The 23375-nt window shown below is 35.8% G+C and overlaps 1 protein-coding gene across 11 annotated transcripts in view; it reads left to right on the top strand.

The window, feature by feature from the left end:
* KIAA1328 (KIAA1328 ortholog) overlaps positions 1-23375 on the top strand; it is a 350349-nt gene that overhangs the window by 191187 nt on the left and 135787 nt on the right. For all 11 annotated transcript variants that reach the window (XM_040479015.1, XM_040479016.1, XM_040479014.1 and 8 more), the window contains one exon: positions 18409-19082. In XM_040479015.1, the coding sequence (XP_040334949.1) occupies positions 18409-19082 (674 nt within the window). The remainder of the gene's footprint in view (positions 1-18408; positions 19083-23375) is intronic.

Raw genomic sequence — 23375 nt, 5'->3', positions numbered from 1 at the left:
GTTTGAGTTAATTAAAAAGGGGATCCTGAATAAACCTGACTTAATCAAGGAAAAGCATTACAACAAGAGCACGTGGGGCCCTCTCTGGAGATCTCTTACTAGACTTGAAGAAATAAGGCTTCATGAGTTCTACAACTACAAGGAAATGAATTCTGCCAACTAAGTAAGAGAGGGCCCTAAGCCTCAGATTTGATGATGGTCAGTATTTTGATTTCAGCCTTTGTAAGATCCTGAGCAGGATCATGGATATTTATCCTGATCCATAAACAACAATTTATGTTTTAAGCTTCTAAGTTTGTGGTATTCTGTTGCACGGCATTAGAAAGCTAATGTATTACCTTTGTCAAGAGACAATTGATCATATATATGTGAGTCCATTTCTGGACTCTGTTCTCTTCCAGTTATCTCTTTCTGTAATCCTAATGCCAGGGAAATAATGTCTGCATTATACAGCTTTATAATATTCTGAAATTAGACAGTGTTAAGTCCTTTAACTTCATTCTTTGTCTTCAAAATTATTTTTGCTATTCTAGTTCCATTGAATTTTCATATAGATTTCAAATTGAGCTTGCCAACTTCTACAAAAGAATATAATGGGATTTCATTGAAACTATAAATCAATTTGGTGGAAACTGACATCTTAACGATATTGAGTCCTTTGATCCATGGGCACAGTATCTCTCTCCATATATTCAGGTCTTCTTCAGTTTCTCTCCATAGTACTTTTTAATTTTCATCGTACAATTATGCACATATTTTGTTGAATTTATCTCTAAATATTTCATGTTTGGGGATGCTATTATAAACAGTATTTTTGTTTCAACTTCTAATTGCTCTTTACCAATACAAAAATATACCTTATTTGTATATACAGAGCTTCTGTGACTTGTAATGGAATTATGTCCCAATAAAACCATCATAAATTGAAAATATCATAAGTCAGAAATACATGTAATATACCTAACCTACCAAACATCATAGGTTAACCAAGCCTACCTTAACTTTTTTCAGAACACTTACATTAGACTACAGTTAGGCAAAATTATATAACACAAAACCTATTTTATAATCAGGTGTTGACTATTTTATGTAGTTGACTGAATACCATACTGAACGTGACAAACACAGTATCTGTATGGGTACAAAATGATTGTGATTCGGTTGTCCCCCTTATCGTGGCTGACTGGGAGCTGTGGCTGGCTGTCACTGCCCAGCATTATGAAAGAATATTGTACTGCATATCACTAGCCCAGGAAAAGATCAAAATCCAAAGAGCTATAGCTCTTTGAGCTATAGCTCAACTGAGCTATAGTTTCTACTGAATATGTATCACTTTTGCACCATTGTAAGTGAAAGAAGTGTTGGTTGAACTATCCTAGGTCAGGAGCTATCTGTATTGTCCTTATATCCTGTGACCTTGCTAAATTTAATAAGTAATTTTGATATTCTAAATTCCTTATGATTTTCTACACATCTGATCACATTATCTGTATATAATGGCAGTTTTATATCTCAGTTTCCACATTTTGTGCCTTTTACTTCTTTTTTTCTTCCTTCCTTTCTTTCTTTCTTTCTTTCTTTCTTTCTTTCTTTCTTTCTTTCTTTCTTTCTTTCTTTCTTTCTTATTGCACTGGCTAGGATCTCAAATATAATGCTGAAGAGATGTGCTGAGAGTGGATTTTTGTCTCTTTTTCAATTTCACATGAAATGCATTGTGTCTTTTCACCATTAAGTCTGATGGTGGTTATAGGTTTTGCATAAATACCCATTATCTAGTTGAGGAATCTTCTTACTATTTATAATTTGTTGACTAGTTATTGAGTTTTTGTCAAAGGCTTATTTTTCTTCTATCAATATGACATAATTATATTTTATTCTGGTAAGATAGTGTATTACACGGATTGATTTTCAGTTGTTAGATCAACTTACCTTTTCTGAGATAAACCCCATTTGTCCATTTTATCTTTTCCTTTTTCTATATTGCTGTATATAATTTGCTAATATTGTGGTGAGAATTTTTACATCCATGTTTATGAAGGATATTGGTTGGTTGTTTTTTTGTAATGTCTTTTGTTTTTCTATCAGGGTGATGCTAGCCATATAAATTAAGTTACAGGTATTTCTGTTCCCTCTATTTCATGAAAAAAAGCTGTGTGCTTGTTATTATTTTTTAATATTTCACAAAGATTACCAATATTATTTTTCTCTTTCTTTTTTCATGTTTCCTCTCGCTGTCTCTCTTTTACTTCACTTTGGATAATTTGTCATTCTGTATCTTCATAAAAACTTGTCTTTCCTTCCGCAGTTATCGAATATGTTGTTAATCTCATAAAGTGAAATTTTCATTTCAGACATTGTATTTCCCTTCTCTAGAAGTGCCATGTTTAAAAATGTATATTTTGCATCTCTTTCATCATGTTTTACACGTTTTTGAACATATTTTTAATCACTCATTTTAGGTTTTTGTCTGATAATTCCATCATTTCTGTTATTTTTGTATGTCTGTTGATTGATTTTTCTCCTGGTTATAGGTCACATTTTTGTTTCTAACTTTGCCTAGTAAGTAAATGCCATACATTGTGAATTTTCCATTGTCAGGTGCTGGATTTTGTTGTGTTTCTTTACAAAATATCAGGGTTTGTTTTGGCCAGCAGTAAAGTTGCTTTTGGATTAGTTTGATACATTCAAGGTCTATTTCTAAACTGTTTTCGAGTGATTCTAATTTAGCCTTTACTGTAGGGGTAATTTTGCCACATACCTAAGGTGTGACTCTTTTGCGATCTATCTTGGATGCTCCTTATATTCAATGAAACCTCTCTACTATGGCTGGAGTGACCTCCCTGTCTTGAACTTTGTGAATTTTTCTTTCTGGAGCTTCCCTGTAATTGATCCTACCCTGGAGTTACTCATGAGTTTTCATCCTATATATGTACAGATTGGTAGTCAGCCAAACAATCAGGGAGACCCTCATGCTCCCTTCCCTTGGATACTTAGTCCTTCAAATTCTACCCGTTTCAGCTTCCTCCAACTCTAATCTCTGACTTCTCAGTTCAGTTGAAAATGTTGGGCTCTATCTGTGTTCCTTCTCCTCTGTGCTACCATTCAGAAGTTGCCTTCAGGCAGAAAGCTTATGCTATCATAGGATTTACTGGATTTTCTTTTTTTCTTTCAGACATCAAAATCTCTGCTCCCTGTTTCCTACCATCTGAAATAGGTTTTTCCTGCATTTTGTCAGCTTTTCTTGTTTAAGATTGGAGTTTAATTTTTGACCCACTTACTCCCTTGGGTCTGGAAGCAAAATCTGTCACATTCACTTTTAAGCAATATTTTCAGTAGGTAATAGAATTACTTTCAATTGAAAATAAGTCTATTTATTGTCTCCTAGAAGGTAAGATGCTTGTTTTATCGGTTGGCTTTTGAGCATGTTTTGTCCTTGGGTGGCTTTCTTTATATTTAATCTCCTTTAGAATCACACAGCTTCTTAAATCTGTGGCTTGATAACAGTTTTGAAAAATTCTCTACATTATCTTTTCAAATATTACTTCCCCATTCCCTCTTTTCCCTCCTCCTTCTATATTATATTTATTTTAGGCTTTTGTCATCAGGTACCATACATTCTTTTGTAAATTTCCATCCTTTTACATCCTTCTCTCTATGTTGGTCTGGGTATTTTCTTCTGACGTTTACTCCAATTCACTAATTGTCTCCTCAGATACATCTAATCTGCTATTAAATTTTTAACTATATTTGTTGTAGGTACAACTATATTGTTATGTTTTCAGTCCTAAAATTTCCATTTGATTTTTTTTCTAGTTGACAGTTCTCTGCAGTATTTTCTATGATATTATTTAATTTCTTAACTGTAAATAACAATTACTTTAAAGTCCATGTTTGGTAATGCCAACACGTAAATCTCTTGTGGTTCTATTTCTATTGTCTTTTTTCTCTTGCAGGTTTATTATTTTTATCTTTTTGCATGCTTGCTTATTTTTTATTGAATGCCAGACAGTGTCTATGAATATATTATTTATAATATAGGTCTCTGATGTTATCTTTACCCAAAGAGAATTTGCCTTTGCTTCTTGCAGGCAGTTAGCTTTGATTCAAATTACTTTAACCCAGTCTGGGACTGAGTGGATTTTGAAGTTCAACTTAAGTATGTACATGGGCTTTTCTATTTCTTTTTCATTTTTACTACCAGCTTTTCAGGGGTCTCAATGGAAAGCCTGGATTTTTTGACAGGACCTCTTTCTTGGCAGGCTCTGAAATCCAAATTTTGTTTCCTGCCCTGTGAGACGCTTACAGCTCTTCTCAGCTTCCCAGCCAGCATCCTAATTTAGAATGTCTTGAACAGAAAAGTGACAACTAATGTCAAGCTATCTTTTCTTGTTTACCTTCACTCTGGGATCCTGGCCTCTTCATGTCCTCACTACCTTCGTAACACATCAGTGCCTTCAAACAGATTTTTTAAAACAGTTTGTCCTCATACTTATTCATGACGGGAGACTGACTGAAAGAAACTAATCCACAATGGATTTTGCCCAACCTTTTTGAGAATTTGGAAGTACTAGACCCTGAAGAAATTCTATAGAGTTACTTAATCAACAAATTGTAGAAAGTTCATTGCTGCCTTCCTTCTACTATAATTCCTTTTTATGCCTTCGCTAGGCATCCACCCTCTACCTAGGTCTACCTACCCTTACTCTCCAAAGATCATTCAGTATACTGTATAGATCTGAACACTTTAATTTTAATTATATTATTTCAATTTAATTCTTTCAGTGTTTTCATCTGACATAGGCCTGCCTTCTTTCTTTGTCTTTTTCTGTCTCCCCATATAAACTTTATGTCTTGGTTCCTTCAGGTACTGAGTAGATTATCTTGCATTTTATTATTTTATTTCCTTCCAGCTACCCACCAGTTGGCTCATTGGTCATCTCCTATATTAGGTGGGCATAGAAAATTTAAAGTGAAACTTCTTTAGCATGGCATTCACACCATTTATATCTGGCATCTCCCTGTCTTCATCCATTCCCCATCCCCCTGTCCACCATGCTCTAGACTACTTAGAGTTTACCATACATACTCATCTTCATAATCCTTGTTTTGTCTGAAAGGTCTTATCCTACACACACTACACACCCTCACACACACCTTTATCATTAATAAACTCTATTCTGTCTTCCAAAATTTAAATGTCTTCTCTACTGTGAAAACTTCCCAACTTTCCCCACCCCCACTAGAAGCAAATCTAATCTCACTAATGCTTTTCAACTCTGCATATAACATTCTTAGTAGACCTTATCACATAAAATGTTTTTTTGGTTTTTTTTTTCCCCTTAGCTAAAATTCAAGGGTCATGAAGGTTGGGACTTTCTTATCAAGCTTTGTATTCTTGCCTCCTAGCATAGCATCTGGCAGGTACTGCCAGATCCCTATCCTGCCTGCTCATTCCAAGGTGGGAGCCTATACCTTTAGGTAAATTACAGAACAGGAGGAGGATTATAATACTGAATCTGTTTATCCATAGTATTTTATTTATATACATGCTTCCCTTATATTTTAGACAAATATAGAAGACTTGGCTTTTAGATGCACAAGTTTTATCCATTCCTATGTATCTTACACTTCATGGCTTTATTAAAAAATTAATCATTCCTCCCCAGTCTCTGGCATCCTAACCATGTCTTCTCATATTTAGCACCTGAGCAGCACCCAAAAGCAAGGAACAGAAGGGAAACAAGTTTATTTTTTAAAAATAGTTTTAAGATTGTATTTGGGAGTATCCTTTACACACATTGGATGACAGCATTAACCGAGAAATGTTCTGGGGAAAAACACAATTAACTTCACATTTTAAAAGCCCTGCTTGTCCAAAATGTCTATAAATCTTTCTTCTGAACATAATGTGGTGGTCTCAAAACCTTCCAGCCTTGTTTACAATATGAAAGTCAGTTACCTTAAGGCTGATTTTTAAAAATAACTCAAAGTAGGAAACTTTGTAGCAGTTGCCTTTTATTTCAGATATTACATTTTTGAGCTTGTTTGCCTATTCTTATCAATGTTGATATAGCACGCATGTTTTTCAGTCTTTCAATATAGTGTCTTGTTTGAAAACCTTTCCATGGAGCATTCTAGAAAATAATATAAAGTTCTGCTTTAAGTTTAAATTCTCATCTCAGAAGGAGACAGTGCCCTTATATTTTACTATTTCACAGATCCAAACTAAATAGGCATTGAGACTCCTGAAAAGTATAGTTGGAATTTTTCTTGAATTTATGGAATCTCTTATTAACCTTTAAACACGCTGAGAAAAGGTACTTGTAGAAAAAGTGTCTCCTGAAAAAAGTAAAATACATTTTGCTGTAAATTACCATCAAGCTCCTTAGGATACAAGCTAGGCCATTTAGTTGTTGATACTCCTGCTTCCTGTTTATTGGTTCATTTAACACATGTTCATTAATTTAAGTATTTTTTATTTATAAAGACCAGTATCATTGTAATATGAAGTTGAAAGTAACATTGCCTCTCTCCTGAAGTTCCACCTGGTATTTCCTGGAGTGGGACCAAACTGTATGCAAAAAACCTCATTATTTATTAAGCACCTACTATCTCTTATCGAGATACAACAATAAACAAAAGTAACGGTATCTTTTGATATCTCCGCTCTCAAACAGTTTATAGTTTGCATAAGAAGTGTAAATACTGGGGCGCCTGGGTGGCTCAGTCGGTTGAGCGTCCGACTTCAGCTCAGGTCATGATCTCAAGGTCCCTGAGTTCGAGCCCCGCGTCCAGCTCTGTGCTGACAGCTTGGAGCCTGGAACCTGCTTTGGATTCTGTGTCTCCCTCTCTCTCTGACCCTACCCCGATCATGCTGTTTCTCTCCGTCTCAAAAATAAATAAACATTAAGAAAAATTAAAAAAAAAAGTGTAAATACTTACACATCACAGGGAAACTTCGAGATGTGAAAACAGCTAACGTTGAACTGTTACAGAGCGGGATGAAATGAATACAACAATAAAGGGCGGAACAAAATCCTCCTGGGGAAGGCAAAACCAAGGTGAGCTGGGGGGTGGGGAAACCACAATAGCAGGAAGTGGTGCTAAACCAGGCCAAACCAGCCTGGAAGCATTTCAGAGTTGCATTTGGAAGACTAAAAAGGAGCCAGGGCATTTGAGCACATGGAAATTGCATCACTTATTTTTTTATTAAGTTCTAAATGAAGTCTCTTCTCTTGATTTTTTTGTAGTACACTAAACTAGCTAATAAGTAATGTCCTAAATTTTTTAAAGTCAGGACTTAGCTGTATGCATTTAAAGGACTAAGATTTCTAAAATAAATCTTGAGTCCCCAAGGAAGGGCTAGCCCTTTAAGGTTGGTTACCTTAAATCTTTCTGGTTTGCTAGTTCCCTGTGCTTTCAGAAATGCTTCTCATTAGATCTCTTCAATATCCCTGGTCTGCAACCACTTATATAGGGGAAAAAAGCATATAGCAGACTCTAATCTTTAGTAAAACGGCTGTGATTCATTTCAGGAAATCTTGGTGTAATAAACAACAGGCTGGTTCTCCCTCCCTCCTGTTTCCTACAAGTACACCAGGGGTTATATTTCTTGGTATTTCTTAAATATTCTTTTTCAGCAGAGTTTATTTTTACTTGCTAGTTTCAAAGATACAACACAGATACTTTTTTCCCTCAGCCAACAACATAAACATAGTTCTAACCCTGACGTCCCCTTCAGGGACAGTTGGTTATGTTCACATGGTGTTAACTTTATGTTTTCTAGAAAGTATATTAAGAATTCCTTTCATTTGACACAAACTAATCTTGCTTGCTTCCTTTAAAATGAACTACATTGAACTGCCTTCGTTCACTTCTTATTTCCATTCTTGAGGCTGTCACTGGAGCTACAGAAGAGAGGACCATAAACAGACCAGGGGGAGCTCTGCTTGGAGCCCCAGGATACACCCTATAAACATAAAGCCAAGAGGGTGCACAGGAAAATTAGTGTGAACTTTTAAGGATGATTTTCTTGTGCTGCATCCATAACCAAATCTAAGTACAGTTGGCTTTAATATCCAGTATGTTTTCTTTTCATGTTTATGCATGTGAAGTTTGTCCTCACCACTTCTAATTTGTCTTTGTTTCATTTTCTCTATAGCATTATTTCATCGTCTTTCTGATCTTCATTGAGTTAAAACTAGCCTTGTGCATCTGTTTCCTTTGGTAGATTTAGAAAACCATGTATAAATCTGCTTTTTTTTTCTTTTACCATTTATAATCATGTATGGTAAAGCAATTTGAATCAGTATCACTTATATATTTCTGTGGTGAATGGTTATCCTATCCCTTCAAAATATTTAAATCTCATCCAAGTATCTGGGACTATCTTCACAACTATACATTTGTCTTATTCAATCTTCATTTGTATCTCTTTCAAATTTAATGACCAGATAAGAGGCTGATTTAAGTTTTCTAGTGTGTAAATCACATAAGGCAGTAGTGTTAAAACACAGAATTTGCAGGGCACCTTGGTGGCTCAGTCGGTTAAGCATCCCACTCTTGATTTCGGCTCAGGCATGATCTCACCATTTATGGGTTCGAGCCCAGTATCATGCTTTGCACTGACAGTGCAGAGCCTGCTTGGGATTCTCTCTCTCTCCCTCTCTCTGCACCTCCTCTGCTCACTTTCTCGAAATAAATAAATAAGCATTTTAAAAATTGCTAAAACAACCCACAGAATTTGTCAGGGGAAATAGAATCAAGGGACATCCAGTATTTTGCAGTAATTCTGTTAGTTGATAGCTGAAGCTTTATTGATTGGTATAATTTTTCATCTAACCCTTTTCTTTTCTTTCATCTCCTTGGGGTATAACAATCCAATCCCTGGGTTTCTTAGCTCTTAAAGATAGCATAAGCTTTAGAAATTGTCAGGGGCGCCTGGGTGGCGCAGTCGGTTAAGCGTCCGACTTCAGCCAGGTCACGATCTCGCGGTCCGTGAGTTCGAGCCCCGCGTCGGGCTCTGGGCTGATGGCTCAGAGCCTGGAGCCTGTTTCCGATTCTGTGTCTCCCTCTCTCTCTGCCCCTCCCCGTTCATGCTCTGTCTCTCTCTGTCCCAAAAATAAAAATAAACGTTGAAAAAAAAATTAAAAAAAAAGAAATTGTCATACCCAGCCCCTTATTTTACAAACATCTAAACTGCCTAAGAGATGTAAAGTGACTTTCCAAAAATATCAGAACTCCTAAGTGGCATACTAGAATTCCAATCAAGGTCTTTTGACCTCACCTCAAGTATGCTGTCAGTTCTTCCGTGCTTTCATTCATTTTTACAGCAAATCAACACATTCCAACTTTCAAGAAAGGTAGAAATGATTAAATGTTATGAGGTTTAGCCTTTTCTGAGTCTGGTAGTTACAGTTGGAAATTTTGGCACACTTCTGGTGTACACATCCTAAAAGTTGGTAGTGCATTTGGTATGTGCTGCTAGTATTCTGTCATCTGTACATTATCATGTGTCTATATCTATATCCTTTTAAATCTCATAATTATTGACTTTAATGTCTTTTAGATTCAATAATCCTAGGTTGTGCCACAATCCCTGTGGGAACTAGAATAAGTCATTAGAGCCTTGCAAATGCATTTGACTGCTGCATTCTGTTATTTTTCTCTTCCATTGATAGCCTACAGCTTCAGCTGCTGAGCAGCAGAGAAGCTTAAACCTCTAGGGCCCATTAGATTTAACTTGTTTACTGCATTGATATCTATATGTTAAATGACAAGAGAGTTCAGGTTATTGAATAATTTAAAATTCAGCTCTAATTGGTGTCATATGACCTGGAAAAGGCCATGGATGATGCCAGGAGCATGCTGTGAATTTCTTATAAATAATTCATAAATTAGATGATTCATTTGCCTGGATGTCTTCCTAAATGCAAAAGTTTGTAAGTTATAACTGATGATACAACACCTGTAAGTATTTAGTTCATAACGCTGGAAGGTAATCTACCTTGATGATCTTCTAGCGAAATCTGCCAGTATAGGAGAGTTAATTGCACTGGGGAGAACGAACATTTATTTGGGATGAGACTTTGGCAAACCACACAGTGCAGCTGTTGCATTACACAGCTTCTGTCAGCTTGACAACTGGTCCATGGAAGGCCAACTTTAAAAATGCAGCATGTCGTTCTATGCCTTATTTCACATTCATTCCAAATGTTCTGGGTAATGCAATGACCTGTCCCACACACAGTAATTTAGGTTTAGAAATATTTAATATAGGTCTTGAATTTCTGACTCCTCATTAAATAAAGAGCACAGGGGGAAATTTTGAAGTTATAAATTTGAGATTTTCATTCTTATAAGGCTATCTGTGGGAATGTGAGGATTGTTAATAGGGTGTTTGCCAGGATAGTAAATTATTATTATTTGCCATTAGAGACATGAATATCATAAATAGATCAATAATATTTATTGATATTGTTAACCACTAATTCTGTGGTTAACAATTCACAAATGCATTATAAATAATCACTTCCTAATCATGCAAAATAACTACCTGTTGCAAGAAATAATTACTGCAGTTTAATTCACCTCTTTTCTTATGGCTTCATAGCAGAGAGATTGGCCAGGCCTGTAAAAATGATTTGCAGAAACTTACAAAATATACTTGTTGATTGTATTTCACAAAGCAATACTGCAGATTTTTTTTTAACATGTGAGAACACTGAAAAGCTTTGTATCACCATAGGAATAGTATGTGATTGTGTGTGTTCATGTATATGCTTGTGCATACATGATAGCTGTACATGTGAATGTGTATACAAGACGACACATCATAGTGTTTAGAGACATCTTTGTTTCCTATGAAGTCTTTTTAATGGCATATTTAAGAAAGTATCTTAGGGGCACCTGGGTGGCGCAGTCGGTTAAGCATCCAACTTCAGCCAGGTCACGATCTCGCGGCCCGTGAGTTCGAGCCCCGCGTCGGGCTCTGGGCTGATGGCTCAGAGCCTGGAGCCTGTTTCCAATTCTGTGTCTCCCTCTCTCTCTGCCCCTCCCCCGTTCATGCTCTGTCTCTCTCTGTCCCAAAAATAAATAAATGTTAAAAAAAAAAAAAGAAAGTATCGTAAAGATTCAGAAAACCCTCTTCCAGCTCAGAAATTTACTAACTTCCACTCTCAGAAAATTCTTCATTGTGTCCAAGCTAAGTCTCTCACATTTTTTAAACATTTTTTTATACTCTTCTCATGTTTTGTTTGTCTCCTGTTACTTATTTTTTTTATGTTGTCATAAGTATGTATCTACCCAAGTTAAAAGACATTGTACTCCAATTATGTCATAAGCCAAAAATGCCTGCATTTTCTCCTCATCTTTCTTTTGTGCTATGGATCCCATATCATATCCCATCTAAGACTTTATTGGCTTTATTTGTGCCACTTGTAGAGTCTTAAAGTGTAGTCAAGGTTTGTGGTACCTTTTATATAATACAAATCCTAACATGCTACCATTTTGAACTCAATTTTTTTAACAGAATAATTTTTTGTTTGTTTGTTTTGAGAGATAGTGAGTGGGGCAGGATCAGAGAGAGAAGTAGAATCTTAAGCAGGCTCCATGCTTAGAGCAGAGCCCAACGCAGGACTTGATCCCATGACTCTGATATCATGACCTGAGCTGAAATCAAGAGTTGGATGCTCAACCAACTAAGCCACCAGGTGCCCCTTGAACTCAACTTCTTTATTTGTTGTGATCTACAGATCATTATCCTGTCTAAACTTATTTTTTCATTTATACCATTTGTTTTCCTGCCTCTTCTGCATGCTTTTCTTTTCTCCTACATATCATTTTGTTCATCTCTGATTAAGCACTCCATTCAACTAATTTTCATCACGCAGATAATTCTTGACAGCCCTTTACAAGTCATTGTGATGGGTTTTAAGCGTATCTTAGTATATTCATGGAATCCTTTAATGGGAGGAGCACTCAATGTAATCATCAGGTTCAAATGGCAAAATATAGCAGGACAAATCCAATCTCATGAGTTAAGAATGGTTTTTAACTTTTTTAATGGTTGGGGGGGTGAAGAATATTTCATAAAATGGGAAAACTACCTGGAATTCAGATTTCAGTGTCTGTAAATAAGGTTTTACTGGACCAGTCTTTCATTTATGTATTGTCTCTTGCTTTCACACTACAAAAGCAGAACTGAGTAGTTATGACAAAGACCATATGGACTGCAAACTAAAAGGTCTATTAACTGGCCCTTTACAGAAGTTTGCTAACTTTGCAAATCTTTGATGAAAACAAACAAATTACAGCCACATTCTATATCATGTATGAACTTCATAATTATAATGTTGGGTAAAGAAGTCAGACACAAAATGTATTTCATGTTATTCCATTTATACTTTAAAAATAAACAGGTAAAACCAAATTCCGGTATGGACTTTTAAGTAGGGAAGTATGAAGCAGAGAAGTTATTCCCATAAAAGTCAAGACGGTAATTCCCTTGGACAGGAGAGGTAGAGAGTAGAGATTGTGCAGGGTCTTCTGCATACAGACGGCTTTCCGTTTCTTGGATAGTGGTTATGTGGGTGGACATTGTCTTCTTCTTATTCACTTATTATTATTCACTGAGATGATTAAACTTTTCTATGCTTAATAGCATTTCATATTAACGAATTTTTTTTTAAAAAGCTACATTATGGAGAGATGGAAGACAGATTTGGAGTGATTCATATTCCCATTTATCTCAAATATAGTGTTGATGGGATCTTGGGAAAGTTGTGTTGCTTCAGTGCACTTCATTATCTCATATGCAAATTGGTAACTCTAATAACTACCTTATAGAGTTGTTAAGAATTACAGGCTGTGGGGCACCTGAGTGGCTCAGTTAGTTAAGCGCCCAACTCTTGATTTTTGCTCAGGTCATGATCAAGAATTATAGGTTGAGTATGTAAAACATTTAGCATAGTACATAGTAAACTCTATGTTTAGTTCAGTTCAATGGTCAGTGAAGGTGAATATTTAGAACCCAGTTCTCTCATCAGTAAAAATTTGCATAAAGGTATCTTCTCTGACCTTCATTTTCCATTTCCCATCTCAGTCCTTTAAAAATTATTTTGGGATGTCTGGGTGGCTCAGTCAGTTTAGCATCCGCTTCAGCTCAGGTCACGATCTCACGGTTCATGGGTTTGAGCCCCAAGTTGGATTTTGTGCTGATAGCTCAGAGCCTTCTTTGGATTCTCTCTCCCTCACTCTCTGTCCCTCCCCCACTCACATTCTTTCTCTCTCAAAAATAAATAAACATTTATTTTTAAATTTTTAAAAATTATTTTGAATTATTTAAGGGTATTGGTTTCAACAAGCACTCCACAAAACAAGATATCCAAATGGCCAATAAGCATATGTTAATTAATTATCATTACATATCAGGGAAATGAAAAATAAAATCACAATAAGATTTCACTACACACCAGATTGGCTAAAAATAAAAACATAGTATCAAATGTAAGTGTGAATGAGAAGCAACTGGGACTCTTTTACTTTGCTGATGGAGATGTAAAACAGATGGACCACTCTGACTGTTTCTAATAAAGTCAAACATATGCCTACCTGGCACCCAAGAAAAATAAATATGTATGTCAAAAAAAGACTTTGTGTAAGAATATTGCTAGCAGTTTTATTCGCAGTAGCCCTAAACCAGAAACAACCTAATCCAATAAGAGAATGAATAAACAAATTTTGGTATATTCATACAATGAAATACTATGCAGCAATATAAAAGAATGAAGTATTGATACACACAGAAACATAAAAGAAATTCAGAATTATGTTGAACTTAATGAGGCTCCTGGGTGGCTCAGTTGGTTAAGTGACCGACTTCGGCTCAGGTCATGATCTCCTGGTTGGTGAGTTAGAGCCCCACAACATTCTCTCTGCTGTCAGTGCAGTGCCCACTTCGGATCCTCTGTGCTCTCTCTCTGCCCCACCCCCTTCTCTTTCTCTCTCTCTCTCTTTCTCAAAAATAAACATGCAAAATTATGTTGAGCTTAAGAAGCCAGCCACAAAAGAGTAGCATGCCATATGATTCCATTTATGTGAAGCTAAACATAGGCAAAACTAATCTATGGTCATAGAAGTGAGAATAATGGTTACCTCTGGGAGTATGAGGAGGTTGGTTTGACTAGAAAGGGCACAGGGATCTTTTCTGGGGTAATGATGATTACATGGGTATATGCAAATGTAAAAATTCATCAAGCTGTACACTTAAGATGTGTGCATTTTAGTATATGTAAATTATGCCTCCATTAAAAAAATTATTGGTTCCTAAATTAGTGTGATGTATCTGAAAAATTCATATCAAACCCATATGCCAGAGACAGCAGTTTGGGATTTGTTAGTTTAAGCCTTAGTTAAAAGAGGTTACATTTGTAAACATCTCATAGAAAGCATGGTGCAGCAGCTCCAGAAAGAAAAACACATCTGTTTCATTGGGCCCGTTGTGACTTCCATGTGTCCCAGAGGCAATATTTGTCTTCACTTCACTAATAAAATAACTTAATTTCTTATATTCAGATCCTAACAGGCAGTTTTCTATTTCTCCTCTCTTCATTTTCCTTAGTAGCACATAATTCAGCCTAATCATGGATTCTGATTTTCATTTCTAATTTTCTGGGACGCATACCCCAACTTGACTTTTCTTCTTATCTGATACAGTCAGCACCTTGTTATTGAGAATGTAGTATATGCAAGCCTCAGTGCTATACATACAGCGGAAGTAAATAGATCCCTGACTGCAAAAGTTGTTGGGGCAGAGAAGTCAATGCTAGTAACAGTAGTAATAATTATAATAGGAAACATTGTTTGAATACTGACTGTAGATTGGCAATATCCAAAGCACTTTGTGTGAATGATCTCATCCAGTCGTCACAATAGCCCTAAGAGGCAAGGCAAGATGTCAGGGTAAGACATATTTTGTAATGAGGACAAACATGAAGAACCTGTCTATTATCTAAAGCATTTCAACACTGACCCAACTTGCAAGCCTCACTGTAGCAAAATAAAGCTGGATAACCAAACTCATTTGTTTTAGAAGACAATTTAAGGTAATCATTGTAACTGTACATGTCCCTTGGAAATCTCACTTCCACCCTGCCCCTCCCCGGCACATACCCCATAAGGTTCTCCTTGAAAAACGTTTGGGTAAATATAAGGGTTTTTTTTTTTTTTCCTTTTTGTAAATCAGTACCCTTATGAAATGGCAACCTTGATAAGTGCCCATCTGTCTGTCCACCATGTTCAGTTTTAAGGTAGATGCTGTTTTTGATCCCTGTTTTACTGATGAGAAAACTGAGGGTCAGGCAAGTTGAAAAAGGTGCTTTATTCATTTTTTTATTGCTGTGCAACAAAATACTACAAATTTACTAGTTTAATACAACCCACATTTATTATCTCACCATTTCTATGGGTCATGAGTCAGGTGCAGGTTGGTTGGGTCCTCTGCTTGGGGTCTTAGAAAGCTGCAGTCTGGGTAACAGCTGGGCTGCATTCTCATCTGGAGCTCTAGGTCCCCTTCCAAGCTCACGTGCTTGTTGGCAGAATTTAGTTTCCTGATGTCTCATTTTTTGCTAGCTGTTGGCTGGAAACTGCCTTCTGCTCCAGAGGTCATTGCCACATGACCCCCTTCATTGGTCCTCCCATAACATGTTAGCTTGTTTCTTCAAAGCCAATCTCTGATCTTAGGGAGGGCACAAGACCCTTTTATAAAGGACTTACTTGATTAGGTGTGGCCCATAAAAGATAATCTCCTTTTTATTAATTCAAACTCTACTGATTAGGAGGATCCTGAGTTAATCTGTAATGTCCCTTTGGTCATATACTCTAACATAATAATAGGATTAATATCTCATCACGTTCACAAGTTATACCCACATTCAAGGGGAGGAGATAATACCACGTGGGCACACAAAGAGGACAGGAATCTTGGGGACCATCTTAGAATTCTGCCTACCAACATGCACAGTCACATCAGTAACTGGCAAGGAGTGTTCTCTTTAAGCAAAGTGTGCATCAAAATCATTAAGTTGAACTGCTTCTCATAAACATAAAAAGTTAACTACCAACAAAAGTATTTTTTTAATATTCCAAATACCTGACACTTCCAAAAAAACATTTTTAAATATTCCAAATATGTGACATTTATGAGTAATTTAATAATCAGTACCATTAACATAAGTATCAGCTATATCAGTATCTAAAGATGCACATATGTAAATAATGCTGAGGAACAAAAATAAGAATATAAAATAATACATACATGCCATTGTTAAGTTGCCAACACATGGATTAGGAAATATAGGACAATGTAAAAGAGTGGATTTAAGTTTCCAGACCTTTAAAAAATTCACCTGTCATTTTTAAATATAATTCTATGAAAAGATAGCTTACCATACAGAGTAGCAGATGATAAATGTTAAATATTTGTTTTGACAGTAAGTGCTACAGAAGTTCAGAGTAGGGGAGGTTAATGTGGACTGGAGTTTCCCTTTAGTTGTAAAATGAGGTTAATTTTTTTTATGAGGTAGTTTATCATAAATTTTGCCCTAGGACTAGTTTCTTCTCCGTAGCTTGCAATCTACTCCGTGTCACCTGCTCAGTGTAAAGGATTGTGTGTCTTCTTTGAAGAGGACCAAGTCTCCTTCCTAGATATGGGTCATTCTCATTTGAATAGAACTCCTTTAGTATTGTTTTAGAAACTCAAAGTCTTAAGAATCATTATTATAATATAACATATTATAACAATATAATAATTCTGATAATCCTCTTTTATCGGAAGATAGGAAACAAGGATGCCTGGGTGGCTCAGTCGGTTAAGTATCTTGGTTTTGGCTTGGGTCATGATCTCACAGTCGTGGGATTGAACCCGAGTTGGGCCCTGAGCCAAGCTTGGGGCCTGCTCGAGATTCTCTCTTTCTCTCTCTCTCTTTCTCTCTCAAAATAAATAAATAAACATTTTAAAAATGTATTTAAAAAAGAATATAGGAAACATGGTGTTGCTGTATATCTGTTGACATTTTTTTCCAATCAGATCATCTCAACTATTACAAGGTAAATTGGTGGGATTTTTTTTTTTTCTCCCTTCTGCTAGGGATCTCAATTATTCATTTATTCCATGTCTCTAGAATAAGGTAACCATCTCAACTGTTTATGATTTAGTTCTAATTTAAAAAGAAGTTGTGGCAGACTGAATAATGCCCCCCAAATATGTCCATGTCCTAATTCCTGGAACCTGTGAAAGTCTCTTTATATGACACAAAGGATTTTGTATGACAAGAGACTTTATAGATGTGATTAACTTAAGGATTTTGAGATGAGGGAATTATCTAGGATTACCTGGATGAGGCCAGTGTTACCAAAACAGTCCTATAAGAGGGACACAGGAGGAGTCAGATGTCCCGTGACACCAGTGGTTCTCAAAGTGTGGTGCCAGATTAGCAACATCAGCATCATCTGGCAACTTGTTAAAAACACAGCTTCACTTAACTCTGCTCCATACTTATTGAATTGGAAACCCTAAGAATGAAGCCCAGAAATTCACATTTGACAATTCCTCCAGGTGATTCTGATACATGCTAAAGTTAGAGAATCACTGATATAAGCTAAGTTTTGCTCTCCCTGATAGAACAGGCGTGAGGCTAAAATGCTGGGAAAGCTCATGCTATTGGCCTGCCAAAGGTAATTTGCAACTGCTTCCTTTCTGCCTGAGTTCTGTCAGGCTATGATCACTCGAATAGCTTAACTGAAAAATCACTTATGTTTATAGCTGAAATTAAATATGTTTTGTATTTAAATAACCGCTTTTGATTAGAATCATATTTTTTGGAAAGTGCTTGGTTTTATCTGTGTGCTCTAAAGATACTTATAAAAACTCATCAAATTTCTGGCGGTAACTAACATCCTATTCAGTATAAGACGAACTGTTTTACATCAAATCTCATTGTGTGTAATGGACAAACAAAGGACATTTCAAAGGGTATTTAAGGTGGCTGAGTGGATTTCTTGGCTTAGTATTTAAAAGTAAACATTTTAAGACCTTAGCATTTAATGCTTTTGCCTCTTCTCAAAGTTGATTCTATGTAAAACTCATTATTTCCAACTCCTGGAATCTTGCTTAAACAGCAAATAGAAGTACTTTCTTTTTCTTTTACTTCTGGATTTACTGAAATGTAGATTGTTTGAAAATGGGTTTGGCTTTGTGGCACATGTCTGTTTAGCTATGTGAATACTATCATTTATTAAGACAGAACAAGAGCTTTGTTTTGAGAAACATGTATCACTGATTTCTGAAAAGTCAAAAGAACTCCTTTCAGTGTGCTCTTATTTGACAAATGATCTTGTGGTTCCTTTTAGGTATCCAATAGGAAGAGCACTCTTCGGTCTTCAGCTATGGAACTGGATGGCTCCTACTTGAGTGTAGCCAAATCACAAACCTGCTATCAAACCAAGCAGAGGCCTATGTCTGGAATCCAAGCCTCCGCTTCAGAATCCCTTGTGGAGTTTAAGAATAATTCTTTGAAGCCAGCAGATTTTCATTGTCCTAAAGAGGACCAAGACAGGGTGCCATTAGAGACCAGAACATGTGATTATGGATCCCCAGGGAGAAAACTAGTAGACGCAGTCCCTACAGAGAAAGCCCCACCAGCAGAATTGAAGATGAAACAATGCCAACACCTGAAGCCTTCTCCATCCAGTCAGTGTTGTGGTCATAGACTTTCTGAAAATGAAGATCATGTTCATGAAAGTCATCCTACGCACATGGCCCCTCAATATTCCAAAACACATCTGGAATCATGCAATAATTGTGGGCTTTCCTGGGCATCCCTGCTGCATGGTCAAGGAACACAGCAGGCTAGTGAAACTGATGTCAGAAAGCAACTCTCGGAAAATAGAAGGCAGCAACTTATGCTTCAGAAAATGGAGCTGGAAATTGAAAAAGAGCGCCTTCAGCATCTGCTGACCCAGCAGGAGACAAAGCTTCTCCTGAAACAGCAGCAGCTTCATCAGTCTCGACTGGATTATAATTGGTGAGTGTTACCTGTTCTCTCAGCAATGTCTAGCTTGGAGAACTCCGTGTAAAATGACTCTTGTACTAATATAAAGTTGCAAAGGCACAGAGGTTCCTTGGGGTCTTGGCTTCCTCAAGATGCATACTAACTATGATGACTAAGTAAATTCTATGATCTTCTTTGGAAGACTTAGAACATTACCCCATCTTCCCAAATGTTAGCCTAGAATATCTACCTCTGAGCAGTCCATTGTAACTTTCGCTGGATTCTAAAGAGAATATTTTTAAAAGATATTGTTACATAAAATCTTCTGCTATTTGAGGTCATTATGGAGACTATTAGGCATTAAGTAAAAATTTGAGACTTCAGGATGTGGAATCAGATTGTGAAGCAGAGTGATTAACTGTCATCATACCATATTTGTGTTTATCCACCATAATATAAAATGTAACAAATGATAAGAGCCTTCTAAATTCAACCTTTTCTCGTCATGAAACATAACCTGTTCAATAACCAATTCCTATAAACTTACCCACATTTGAACTCTTCCCTCTCTCTCTCTCAAAATAAATACATAAACTTAAATAAATAAATAAATAAATAAATAAATAAATAATAAATTACAAGTTTTCAGAGAGAAGTGCTTGTATATATATCCCTGCCATTTCCTTCTTGATCAAACTTACCATTTCCCCTTTGTACACATTCGTACATTCTATGCAGACACATACATCCTATACAGACACACTTAGTACAAATGTCATTGTCTTTTAGTTCTTAGAGTTAATTGTCTCTCACTCACAGATTCTGCCAATATTTTTTAGATTCTAATATCTTTGAGAGTTCTTTCTTGGAATTTTTCCTTTAGTGTAATGCTTTGCTTGGAACCAGAAGTGCTCTGCCACTTTCTCTTTATTCATGATCGGACAGTTCTGTTCTTCACTGAAAGCTGGAGGCTCTTAACATAACTGAAAATGAAGGCTCTTATAACAAGATTTTCACCAAAGGCCAAAAGATTGCTTCAGTTTGATGACCCCAATCTCTAATCCTCCAGTTAATGTCTAATCTCTCTCAAGAACTTTATTTAACTAGCATTTATTGAATGCCTATGATATGTAAGAAATGGTTCTAGGCACTTAGGATAGAGAAATGAATCCAATGTGGTCATTAAAGAGGGCATAGTCCAGCAGACTGCATAATTTTAAAACAGGTTTCAGGTTCACTTGGACAGCACTGTTTACTGAAATAATGCTATGTAATGACAATAAATAGACATTGTGTTCATTTGAACAGCTCTATTTATTAAAATAATACTGCATAATGACAATAAAGTCTTTATTGTTATCTTGATCATCCTAGCTTAGATGAGAGAGCTATGAAATACAGTTTTTCAGCAAGTTTTGTGTATGCATAAATTGTAAAAGCTTATACATATTTATAGATATTTATAAACTTTTCAATAAATAATTATAGATTAACAGGAAGTTGCATAAATAGTACAGAGAGGTCCTCCCAGTTTCTCCCAATGGCTATATCTTACATAAATAGAATACAATATCAAAATTAATAAATCAATTTTGGTACAATGTGTCTAGTTCCATGCATTTTACCACGTGTGGACTTGTGTAACCATCACAACAATCAAACTATAGAACTATTTCAGCAACACCAGGGTTTCCTGTTTACTACCCCATTTGAGTTGTCCACCCTCTTCTGCCCCCACCATCCTTAACCCTTAGAAATCTGTTGTCTATTTCTATAATTTTGGCATTTTGAGATTGTTACATAAATGGGATTATACAGTGTATGAACTTTCGATGTTGGCTTTTTTTTCACGCAGTATAATGCTCTTGAGATTCATCTAGGTTGTAACATATGTTGTGCCTTTTGATTGTGGAGTAGTAGTCCATGATATGGTTATACCATGATCTGTTTAACCAATTATCTATTGAAGGACAACTTGGTTCTTTGCCTATTATGAGGAGAGCTGCTACACACATCTTTATACAAGTTTCTGTGTGGACTAAGGTTTTCATTTCTACAAATAAAAGTTAAGAATGTGATTGCTAGATCATATGATAAGTATATATTTACTTTTAAAAATTAAATGTATACTTAGCTTATACTATATTTAGTATAAAATATGTCTTCACCACCAATGTATAAGAAATTGTTTCTCCACATCCTTACCAGCGTTTGGAATTGTCACAAATTTCTATTTTGCCTATTCTAATCTCTGTGTAGTGATATTTCACTGTGGTCTTAACTTGCATTTCCCTAATGGCTAGTGATGTTGAAAAACTTTTCATTTGCTTGTTTGTTTTTCTTCCATCTTTTTGGGTAAATTGTCTCTGTAGTATCTTTTGTCTATATTCTATTTGGATTTCTTGAGATTTATTGAATTTTGAGAGCTTTTTATATATGCTAGACATGTCTTTTCTCAGATAGGTGGATTGCAAACATTTTCTTCTATTCTGTGGATTGTCTGTTTCATCTTACTTAAAAGGATCCTTCACAGAGCAAAAGTTTTTTTTTTTAATTTTGATAAAGTTTAATTTATCAAATTTTCTCCTTATAGGTTATATAAAGTTTTTATCATGAATGTTTGTTAAATTTCCTCAAATCCTGTTTATACATCAGTTAATGTGATCATGTGATTTTTTTTTTAATTTAGCCTGCTAATATGGTGGATTGTATTTATTAATTTTTAAATATTGACCTAGTGTTGCATTCCTGGAATAAGTCCCATTTGGTCATAGTGTAAAATACTTTTTATATATTATCAAATTCCATCTACTAAGAGTTTGTTAAGGGCATTGCATCAGCATTGATGAGGAATTTTGGTCTGTGTGTGTGTGTGTGTGTGTGTGTGTGTGTGTGTGTGTACTGTCTTTGTCTAACTTTGGTATCTAGGGAATCCTGGTCTCATTTATTAGTTTCATTCATTTCTTAATATTTTCTTCCTTCTGCTTGTGTAGGATTTGTCTTGCTCTTGTATTTTTAAATTTCTTAAGGTGGGAGCTTAGATCATTACTTGGAGACTTTTTTCTTTTCTGGTGGGAGCATTTAGTGCTATAAATTTCCCTCTCAGCACGGTTTTAACTATGACTCACATATTTTGGTGTGTTGGTGTGTTCACTTCGTGTAATGTTCCTCTAGGTTCATCCATGGTGTTGCAAAAGTCAGGATTTCCTTCTTTCTCCTGGCTGAATAATATATATTTTTATATATCTTTTTACCCATTCATGTGTTAGCAGACACTTAGGTTGTTTCCATTATGAGTAATGCGACAATGAACATGGGAGTGCAGATACCCAGAAGTAGGATTGTGGGATCATATGGTGGTTCTGTTTTTAAGGTTTGTTTGAGAAACCTCCGTACCGTTTTTCATAATGGCTGTACCAATTTGCATTTGCACCACCTGTGTATAGGAATTCCCTTTTCTCCATATCCTGCCCAACATTTGTTATCTTTTTATCTTTTTGATCGAAGCCAATCTAACAGGTGTGAGGCAATATCTCACTGTAGTTTTGATTTGCATGTCACTGACAATTAGTGATGTCAAGTAACTTTTCGTGTACCTGTGAGTCAACTTGTATGTCTTCTTTGGAAAAATGTCTTCTCAGTGCCTCTGCCAGTTTTTTAATTGGATTATTTAGGCGTTTTTTGCTATTAAGTTGTGTAAGTCCCTTATATATTTTGAATATTAACCCTTTATCATATGTGTGTGTGTGTGAGAGAGAGAGAGAGAGAGAGAGAGAGAGAGAGATTATATGTGTGTGTATATATATATATATATATATTTCATTTTTATAATTTATTTCCTTTGCTGTGCAGAAGCCTTTTATCTTGATGTGGTCCCACTTATTTTTACTAGTTTTGCCTGATCTTTTGGTGTCAAATCCAAAAAATAATTTCCAAGACTAATGTCAAGGAGTTTTTTTCTACGTTTTCTTCTTGTAGTTTTACAGTTTTAGGTCTTATATTTAAGTCTTTAATCCAGTTCAAGTTAATTTTTTATTCTTTTGCATGTGGATATCCAATTTTCCCAACACCATTTATTGAAAGAGACTATCCCTTCCGCATTGTGTATTCTTGGTATGCTGAACAAAGAGTAACAAACCGTATATGCTCAAGTCTATTTCTGGGCTTTCTATTCTGTTCTGTTTGTCTTTATATCTGTTTGTATACCTTCACTGTTTTGATTGCTATAGCTTTGTATTGTTTGAAACTAGGAAGTGTGGAGCCTCCAGCTTTGTTCTTTCTCAGGATTACTTTGGCTATTTGGGGTCTTTTTGGTTCCATATAAAT

The sequence above is a fragment of the Herpailurus yagouaroundi genome, unplaced genomic scaffold, assembly GCF_014898765.1.
Source record: "Herpailurus yagouaroundi ecotype Mexico unplaced genomic scaffold, PumYag 142, whole genome shotgun sequence".
NCBI classification, from domain to species: Eukaryota; Metazoa; Chordata; class Mammalia; order Carnivora; family Felidae; genus Herpailurus; species Herpailurus yagouaroundi.
Note: the sequence above shows the minus strand (reverse complement) of the source record. Positions and strands in the feature narration are given on the sequence as shown.